This window comes from Camellia sinensis, chromosome 4, assembly GCF_055761805.1.
Source record: "Camellia sinensis isolate YWXY chromosome 4, ASM5576180v1, whole genome shotgun sequence".
Classification (NCBI taxonomy): Eukaryota; Viridiplantae; Streptophyta; class Magnoliopsida; order Ericales; family Theaceae; genus Camellia; species Camellia sinensis.
Window position 1 is genome coordinate 207,734,196 of NC_138964.1, and position 10,386 is coordinate 207,744,581.

The window sequence follows — 10,386 nt, forward strand, 5'->3', positions numbered from 1 at the left end:
CCAACTATGTCAAGCCTCTACACTGCGAAAGGCCAAGGACTTGTGAGAGGAAGGAGTTCTCTGGCCGGCTGATGGATTTGGTGGGCTAACTTTTGGCACTTTTCACACTTCCTCACATATTTCTGTGCATCTGCTTGCATGTACGGCCACCAATATCCTTGCGAAATAGCGCGGTAGGCTAAAGATCTTCCACCGACGTGGCTCCCACACATGTCCTCGTATATGTCGTAAATGAAAGAATTGACTCTACTTGGGTGAACGCACTTAAGGTATGGACCGGTGAACGACTTTTTATACAAAGCGCATGATGGTGAGAGCCAAAACCGCTCAGACTTTACCCGAATTTTGTGTGCCGCTTTCTTGTCGGTTGGCAGGATCATTTTCTTAAAAAAATAGGATGATAAGGTCCATCTAGGAAGGACCCTGCTCGGTGCAGAGAACTTTCATCTGTTCTAAGTCTTCAATGCTAGGTCTTGGGAGAAATTTAATCAGGAGAGGGTTAGGGGAAGATTTGTCAGCCAAAGAAGCGAAACCGACCAACTCATCTGCCCGACCGTTATCTTCTCAACTGATTTGTTGGACTCTTATGGCTTGGAACTTTTGATCTACTCTCTCACCAGAGTTTGGTATTTCGCCATTCTGTCGTCTTTGGCTTTATATTCTCTTGATACATGGTTTACAACGAGTTAGGAGTTGTTGTAGACCATTATCTCGGATGCTCGCAAGTGGAGCGCGATTTTCAGTCCAGCTAATAGTGCTTCGTACTCAGCCTCGTTGTTTGATGCTGGGAACTTGAGCGTAATAGAATGTTTGATGGTTAATCCGTCTGGCAAGATCAAAACTACGCCTAGCTTGGCTCCATGCCGGTTTGAGGCGCCATCCACAAAAAGTTTCCACATTTCGCTAATGAAAAGTTTTCAGCATTTTGAGGGATCTTGGGATGCTTAAAGGTTGAGGTGATCATGATTGCTCAGCTGCTTGCCTATTTCTGCTACAAGCTCACCGTTGACGATTGCAATAGACTTGCCTATATCCCCCCTCGGCGATGCGGCGCTGGATTCAACAGGTTGACCTGTTATTTCCAAATCCAATGTCAAATTGCCAGGCTAAAGTAAACCTTCAAGTGATGGGTTTGTAAATGGGCGCGCAACTTCCACATCGCCATCATCAGTTGGTTGTGCAATTTTCGCAGTGCTTACCCTCTTCAGCCTCGCTGCCTCGGTAAGATCCACTGGGCATACCGGGTGAATTCCAGGAAAGAATTCGGCAACAAAGTCGGTTAATACTTGGGCTTTGACGGCAGTTCGGGGTTGGAACTTGACGTCAAATTTCCTCAATTTGGCAAACCACTTCAGAATTCGGCCAGAGAAATCCGCCCGCTCAAATAAGGCTTTCAAAGGAAATTCGATCAGCACCATGATTGTGTGAGTATGAAAGTAGTGTGCCAATTTCCTGGAGGCCATCATTAGCGCCAAAGCAAGTTTTTCCGGCGGCAAGTATCTCGACTCTGCCGGTAGCAAGGTTTTGCTCACGTAGAAGATTGGTAGATGTTGGGTGCCTTCCGCATGAACGGGTATCGCACTGACCGCATGTTAAGAAACAGCCAGATAAAGGTAGAGGTCCTCGCCACGCTTCAGCGTGACCATGAGTGGAGCGGAAGATAGATATGTCTTTAGTTTAGCTAAGGCTCTGTCACAGGCTTCGTCCCAGGAAAACTTAGACTTCAAGGCTTGGAAGAAAGGGCGGCAACAATCTGATGACCGGCTTATAAATCGGTTAAGCACGGCTGCCATACCGGCAAGATGTTGCACGTCCTTTGCCAAGTTGGGCTGCTTCAATTCTAGTATGGCTTTTATTTGGGTGGGGTTCGCCTCAATGCCGTGGTTGGTGACTAGAAAGCCTAGAAATTTTCCTGACCCTACGTCGAAGGCACATTTAGATGCATTCAAACGCAACTTATGTTGTTTAAGCATAACGGACATCTCTGCCAGGTTGGCCATGTGGTTGGCCTCATATTTTCTTTTGACCACTATGTCATCGATGTAAACCTCCATCGTGCGGCCGAGCAATGGGGCGAACATCTTGGTCACTATTTTCTGAAAGGTTGCCCTGGCGTTTTTCAAGCCAAAAGGCATGACTTTGTAGCAGAACAGTCCCTTCGGCGTTGTGAAAGAGGTAATCTCCTGGTTAGGCTCATGCATGGCGATATGGTGATAACCGCGATATGCATCCAAGAAATTAAGTCGGTTGTATCCGGCTATAAGGTCCACCAACTGGTCGATTTTAGGCAAAGGAAAACTGTCTTTAGGGCAAGCTCGGTTGACCATCTTGTAGTCAATGCATACTCGCCATTTCCTATTCTTCTTGGGTACCACGACTGTGTTAGAAACCCACCAAGGGTAGTGTACTTCCTGGATTGTCCTAGCTTCAAGCAAGTTTTGACCTCCTCTGCCACTACTTCGGCGTGATGAAGGACTGATCTCCGTGTTCTTTGAATGACAGGTCGAGTGTCCGGGAAAGACATTGAGTTGGTGGAAAATAAAGTTTGGATCGACGCCAGGCATGTTGTAAAGCGTCCATGCAAAAACTTCGATATTCGCCACCAAGAACTCCACCATCTGCAACCGTTCTTGTGCGGTCAAGCTGGATCCCAACAAGAAGGCCTTGTCTGGATTGTCTTCGCTAATCCGTACCTCTACCAAATCTTCAATGGCCTTTTCTTCGACCCTAGTGCCTACATCATCTAGGACATTTTGATCTTTCGAGCCTTCGATCATTTGCACGAAGCCTTTAGCTACTCGGCTCCTATTCACGGCCACGAAACACTGCTTAGCCATGACCTGATCGCTCCAAATCTCTTCAATCACCCTCATAGCAAAGAGGAACCTCATAATTTGTTGGCAGGTCGACGCCACCGCCTACATAGCGTGAAGCCATTCCCTACCTAAGATTAGATTGTATGTGGAGGACACCTTCAACACCCAGAACTCCACCTTCTTGACCACGGATCCGGCTTTGACCGGTAGGATTATCTTTCCCATTGGCCACTTTGGTTGTGAGTTAAAACCAACCAGTGGCGAAATTGCTAGAGCCAAATATGTATATCTGAGTTTGAGCTGCTTGAAGGTGTCGTAGCACATGATCTCGACCGAGCTGGTCGATCAAAATGCGCTTAACATCAAAGTCCTTGACGCGAAGGGTAACCACCAGAGCGTCATTATGCGGCGTTTGAATACACTCAAGATCCCTGCTTGAGAAGCTGAGCACATTTTTCTCCTCGGTCCTGCCTCTTTTGACTACAGGCTGGACTAGGGGTGCAACTTGGGCAAGCTCAACCCGAGCAACCCGAGCCCAACCCAAATTTTTTTAGGGCTTAGACAAGATATTTTCAAATTTAGTACGAGCTTGGGCAAAAATTCAGAAGTCCGAATTAAATTTGGACGAGCTTGGGCAAAAACGTCAAACAACCCGAGTAACCCCAAACCTGAATTATACATATATAGATATATAAAAATATTAAATATACATATAAATTATAGGTCATTATATGATATTAAAGTAATTTAGATTATTAAATCATATTGAATACATGTTATATATACAAACAACATAAAATTTTACTTTTTTTTATTTTCACTCATAAATTATAAAGACTACTATAATGACATCTCTCTTACATTATATAAATTATTTGTTTTGATGGTATTAATGATTTTCTATAAAAAAAAATGTAAATAAAATCAAATTTTAATAATTTAATAATGTAGCTACAAAAAAAAATAAAAAATTCATTTACAACTCGAGCAATTCGGGTATAACTCGGGTCGGACTTAGGCAGGAAACCTCAGGTTACAATTCGGGCCTGGGCGGGCTTGGGCAGGTCTTAGTACAACTTGGGTTGGGCTTGGACAACCTCCCAACCCGACCGAACCCGCCCGAGTTACACCCCTAGGCTGGACTGATAGGATTTCCCTCATATGTTCCACTTTTTTGATCATCCCTCGGAGCTCGCAAACCTGCGCCGGCTTAACGATTCCATGGATCACATTGACCACTCCTTGGGGGGTGCTTTTAGGGCGGCCAAACCACTTGGCTCAGCTGAAGCATGGTGCACAGCCTTGACGCCCTCGTCGATGTAACGGTCTAAGTGACCAGTTGTAACCAACTCCTCCAAGTGTTGTTTCAAGGGCAAACAGTCCTCTGTACAGTGCCCTCGCTCACTATGAAAGGTGTAGCGATACCACGGATTGAAGCCCTTCTACGCATCACCCACCTTGGTCGGAAACCAAACGCACACCTCGTCGCAGATCTTGCTAAGTATGCAGTAATTGGGATCTTAAAAATCGTGGTGATGCAGATGTGGACATTCAACTTTCTATTTGCATCTGCCACGGCATCGCGAGGGTAATCAGGTTGGTCGTTGTGGCGACCTTTATCTCGACTTCTACGATCTAGACCACGGTTTGATTCTCTTGCGTGGTCACTTGGACGGTTTGTCTCCGTTTCGACCGTGTGGATTTTTCCAGCCACCATTTTTTCTATTGCCACTGGATTCATCTTTACAGTAACAACGGTCGCATCATCCTCTACTCGGATGTGCTCGTTGCTGCGTTGCATCAACAGCTCCATGGAAGTTGGTTGGTTCATCGTGAGTGAGTCCTTTAGTCTATGTCCGACCGGGAGACCGCACTTGTATTGGGTGATTGCCAGGTTGGTCAGGCAATCAAGAATCTTGTTGAAAGTTTTTCAATATTTGGCATTGTTTGCTTTGAGGGAGTCGCTCGGCTCCATCTTGACACTCAGAAGGTGGTCAACCTCCTTTAGCGTTTTGGTGTTGGTTTTGAATCGGGTCACGAATGCTTCCGCCAACTGTTGTCACCTTTCGATACTTTCCTCCGATGGCCTCTCAAACCAGTTCAACCCAACTCACCTAAACTGGACGGAAAAATAAAGCACATAAGAGCGTCGTTACGCTTGTATCTAGCCATAACTTGCCGGAAGTGACTCACATGCATGTATGGATTAGTTTTTCCATCATATAGAGTAAACTTGGGCTGGTGAAGGCCTGTAGGGAGCAGTGTGGTCTCTATCTCATGGGAGAAGGAGGTAGCGCTTAGCCTTGCCAAATCTTTGTCCAAAGGGACATGTACAACTGGATGGAATGACAGCATTACGACTTCTTCACTAGCGCAACCTCCGTAGGTTAACCGATGCAGCCCTGGTACCCTTTACACCTCCCGTCAGCGCGCTCGCTCTTCCAAGACGTCCCTTGAGTCCTTCGAACAAGCGGAGTAGGAATACCTCGAAGTCGTCGCCGGACGTGAGGGATGGTAACTGTTGTCTTGTGCGCAAGATTTCTCTACTGGCGGGTCAAAGTCTTTAACCCCATAACTTTTAGTGATGGAGAGAGAGGGCGTGTGCCACTGGTTCTAGCTGCCTGAGCGACGGGGTTGGGTGCGCTCACTGTGGTTACCCACTCCAGTAACACCCTTCCCTTTGACCTGCCGCTTCAGTGTCTCCATCTCTGCCGCTATCCTTCGAATGATGGCATCTTGATCCCTCAGCTTATGCTCCAGGCGCTAAGCGTGTGACTCCCTTCGCAGCCGGTGCTCGTTAAGGCTTCGCCAGTGGTCAGTGCTTCTTGCGCGCTTGTCTCACGCATCTCTGGGGTGCTCTCCAGGAAAGGTCTCTAGACCAACTATGGTAGGGATGGCGGGAAGACCATATCTTCTCCGAATGGACTTCGAACTGATGTTGTCGATGGCGGACAGTGGAATGTCACCGTTGTTCGCCATGAAGGATGATTGGACGAGCTTGGAGGATAAGGTTATCTGTCAAGGTTGTTCCCACAGACGGCGCCAATTGTATAGGGAGAAAATATCTGTCGCTATCTGTACTCCTTGTGTCCAAGCTGCACTTCACTCCGATCGACCTGAGAACACAATGGTGGTGAGCTACTCGGCGATGCTTTACCGGAAAACCTTCCGATGATGAAAAAGAGAAAAGAGATGAGGCAAAATGGTAGGTGAGTTGTGATCATAAGATGTTCCAGACCTGAGTATGGGGGCGCATCACCGTTTATATACCATTTGCGCACGCCTCTACGTCCATTCACCTTTGGACGTGTGGACCTACTCTCCTCTCCCATTTTCCCACGTGTCAGCGTAAATACAACTAAACACACCTAACAAAACCGCCAAACGGCATTGGAGCGAACAGACAGCACGGCACCACTCCATTACTCCACAACCGTGTTACTCTTGAAATATGCAATGCACTAAATCGAGCTACGCCTAGCACGACGCCACATCGTCACACCACGACGTGCTAAGTGTTTGGTTTTATTAAACAATCTCACTACGACTTAGCCGTCCTTAGTTATGACCTAGCTCCTGCTTGGTTGGACTGATTTACGGAAGACCTAACCCGTCTAACTCAACGAGCAAATAAAGTTAACTGGGCTGACAGTCCGTTGTTACCCCTGCTAAATCGGACCGGGACCTTGACCGAGCGCACCCCCACTTGCTTGGCCCAACTCAGCTCAGCCCAGCCCAAACTTGCTTGACCCAATGCCAATTTATGAAATGTCCCTCTCAAGAACAATTAACTCTGGTCATTTTAACACAATTGAACTATACTTCTTTTTTTCAGGCTGTGATGAGCTTGGTTTGACTAGATATTTACTATTTGTACCACATCAGTGAGGGATGCACGGGTAGCGACAGTGGTTTAACTGGGACTTGGAGAGAGGTGGTGGGGTTGAAATAGGAGTTGCTTGGATTGAGTGGTTTTGGTTTGGTAAAAGTAAGTTATTTCATAATGGCCCCGTTTGGTGTAGCTGTTAAAACAGCTTATAGATTATATCTTAACAAATTATAGATTATGACTTTAATCAGAAGTTGTTAATCTGTTTAGTATAGCTGTTGGATTATAGATTTAAGTTGCTGAGTAGTGTTTGTTAAATAAGCTGTGAAATAGCTTTTTCAATTAATTTTTATTTTTTGTTTGTCTACATATCTCATAAAAAATAATAATAATAATCTATAGTCCATTTGAGTCTTTTTCTATTTTTTAAAAAATAAAAAATAAAAAAATTTAAGAGTATAACCATAAATTAACATGTCCACAGCAGAAACTGATAATTAGACGCAAGGGGTGAGCAGCTTCTCAGAATCAGCTTTTTTGAGTTAAAATAAGCTGTTACAATCAGAAGCTGTTTGAAATAAATTTAACCAAACAGTCCAAAATAACTTTTTCAAAGCTAAAAGCTATAAGTTAGCTCTGAAAAGCTGAAACAAACACCCCCAATGGAATGTGCTTCTCTTCAGTGTGAACTAAATCGTCCTGGTAGGCCCGTGAGACTCGTTAAGGATCTTATTTTAATAATTTAAATCATTCAATATGTATAGCTCATTCAATATTTTATCTCTGTAAAAAAATCACGTTAATCAGATATTAGTAATCTGTCGATCAAAATATAATTTTGTTAATAATTTATTTTTAAAATTAATTTTACCATTAATAAAAATATATTCTAATAAAAAAATTATTAATATTCGATCAAATTTTTTTTTATAAAAATATAAGGTGAATCTCACGAGTTCAATAGTACTGTCCGTCTACTCACTGGAGAGAAGCAATCCATCGATGATTTGCCCGTGAATACTGGTGGTGGGTGCTATGGAAAAGGTTGAGGGCAGATTTGCCTGATGGTGGTGAGAGATAATAGCGGGTGATATGGTTGGTTAGGTTTGGAAAGGGAATAGGGTAATATGGTATTTTCAGCAGTTTTTTGTTACATTTGTTAAGGGACAACAATCTCTGACATGTAGTGAAGTGTAATTTTTTAAATTAAAGATGTCACTGTAATTTATCGATTTACAATTAGCTCTATGGAAAAAATTTCAAAGAAACAATTTTCATAAAAACGTTCAATTTCTTATTAAAAAGTTAAGATTTATAATAAATAATTATAAATTCAGAATTAATTATAAATTAAAATTAAATTAAATCAAAATTTTAGTAATTATAATAAAAAATGTGAGAAATTATGAATTATATATAAAAGAGAAAATAAAAATAAATAGATAAATAAGACTTAAAAGTATTACAATCATCTCACACAAGAATTGGAGTTTCTCATCTCTATTTGGAAATCCCCCTTCCAAGGTTGTCTGTTCACATATTTATATGTTACGCATCTCTCTTTTCATAAAGGGCAAAAAGATGAAACCAAAAATAAAATAAAAAAATTATACAAAGCAAAATATTATCTGTATACCAAAAAAAAAAAAAAAACTAAAACTAAACCCTATCTTTATCATCAGTCACGCTCACGCAGGATAATCACAGCCTCAGCTCCATCCTGCATTCGCCATCATCAGCCGCCGAATCACTGAATCGGCCAATTGCATTTTCCTTAGTATTCACGCTGTGGTGAGATCGTGAAATTGGCTCGAAGCCGAGAGTCAGCTCCAGCTCAACTTCACCATCCTCAACAGCTCCATCATTGGGCTTCGCGTCTGACTTCGGCTCGGCTCTATGCAAAAACGAAGCCTCCAAGCTCTCCACCTCCACATTCGCCGCAAACTCGGACTGGTGACTCAGCGACGACTCATGACTCGTCGACCGGTTCATCTCCTCGTGACCCGAATCGTCCCCAGATCCGACAGAAAGCCTAGTCTTGGGCTTCTTCACCCCCGACTTCTTGAACTTGGACCGGGTCCTCACCCGGTGAAGATCGCTTGAGCCAGCCGAGTCACCCTTGGAAACGTGACGAATGTCGTAAGCCTTCAAAGGCGGGCCGTTGTTGCGCTCCGCATCTTCGGACTCAATCCGGGTAATCGGAGCTCCTTTCAGAACCGCCTCCACGGCCTTCTGACAAAGCGACCAATTTCCGGACCAGAGCAACCCGACGGATCCATAAATCGGGTTCACAAGCCTCCCACAAGCCTCGTATAGCAGTGATCGAAAGATCGCTGTAAATCAAAAGGAACAAAAAGGGTTTAGAAGAACAAATGGGTATTCATGGGATTAGATTAGAGAATCGGAGCTCAATATATGTGGGGTGAGATACTTCCAATTAGTTAAGTTATAAATCAAGATCGAATTCTTAATTACGATTCTATAAAATTTGAAATTAAACTAAAGCATACAACTTTTGAAACCAAACCAATTTAAACAAGTGATTCGGTTCAGTTTTAAATGAGGATTTTAAAAAATATATTTTTAAGAATATTTTATTATTATTATTATTATTATTATTATTTTTTAAATAAATTAATTATGATTGAGATGTAATGACTTACTATAATCTAATTTGTTTTTTATACTTATTTATTTAAGTCCCAACTTCCTTCCAATTATGTTCCTAAACGGCAGCTAATACAGTTGGCTCAGTTTGAAATTAATCGTGATGTACGATGTATATGTATCTTAAAAATTACAATAAAATCAAACTGAAGTGTATAATTTGGATATTTGGGTGAGGTGTAGGGGTGGGTTAGTTACCGGGTCGGAGGTGTTGAGGTCCGGCGTTGATGAGGTTGATGAGCCCGGCGCGGCCGTAGAACTTGGCGAGGAAGACGGTGGCGTGGGCTTGGGAATCGGGGCATTTGATCCACTCAAGACAGGGTCGGATGCTGCAGCTGTCGGTGCAGCCCTTTCGGAGGACCCGGCATCCATTGCAACTCATTCGCATTTTTGTTGGAACGATTTTTACAGAGAGAGAGAGAGAGAGAGATAGAGATTAATCGGGAATGGTGTAGGGAGAACATGTGGGGTATATATAGATGGAGGTATGTTCTAGTATATGTGTGTGTGTTGTGGGGCCTACTGGGTGTAGAGTTAGAGAAGTACGAGTGGGTTGGGGCCGCAGTTGTTTTCGTCAGAAACCAGGTCTCCACATGCAAAGAAGTGGGACTGTACATTACAAACAATAAAATGAATAAATTATTAAAAGTAACCATGGCCGTTACGTCACAATGCTTCTACCAAAACTCTGTGGTCCATATTAATCCACCCCGGGTTGCTGATTAATTTGTGTACCGTGAGTAAGAATGGACATATAAGGTGCGTTTGATGGGGGGGGGGGGGGGGGGGGGGGGGGGGGGGGGGGGGGGGGATTAGGGGTTATTTACTATTCGGATTGTTTATGTGAAAGAGTGAGTAGTTCATTATTTTTTTTTTTTTTAATTCGTCAGATATGGAGTTTAGCCGGACTTTTTATCCCTCGTATGGGGGTTTATACTATCCTAGGGGAGGGTGTGTGACTGTTTTGGGGGTACTATTTACTATTGGAATTGGGTGGTGAAATGATTATTTTGACCATCTACAATTTAATTATGTATTATATTTAGTAAAATTCAATAAAATTTAAATGTCTCA

At 43.2% G+C, this 10,386-nt stretch overlaps 1 protein-coding gene across 1 annotated transcript; it reads right to left on the reverse strand.

Annotated features, from left to right (window-relative positions):
- Positions 1-8,118: 8,118 nt before the first annotated feature.
- Positions 8,119-9,916, reverse strand: LOC114261399 (LOB domain-containing protein 41). The gene is made up of 2 exons (XM_028201671.2): positions 9,511-9,916; positions 8,119-8,978 (listed from the first exon to the last, which is right to left on the reverse strand). Exons 1-2 carry the CDS (start codon positions 9,698-9,700, stop codon positions 8,347-8,349), a joined length of 822 nt encoding a protein of 273 aa, XP_028057472.1. The 5' UTR covers positions 9,701-9,916; the 3' UTR covers positions 8,119-8,346.
- Positions 9,917-10,386: the final 470 nt, after the last annotated feature.

Bases quoted from the DNA above. Each gene is read 5' to 3' on its own strand.
- LOC114261399 (XM_028201671.2), bottom strand. From the start codon at position 9,700: ATGCGAATGAGTTGCAATGGATGCCGGGTCCTCCGAAAGGGCTGCACC. The intron at 8,979-9,510 runs GTAACTAACCCA...TTTGATTTACAG, and splicing joins ACCTCAACACCTCCGACCCG to CGATCTTTCGATCACTGCTA.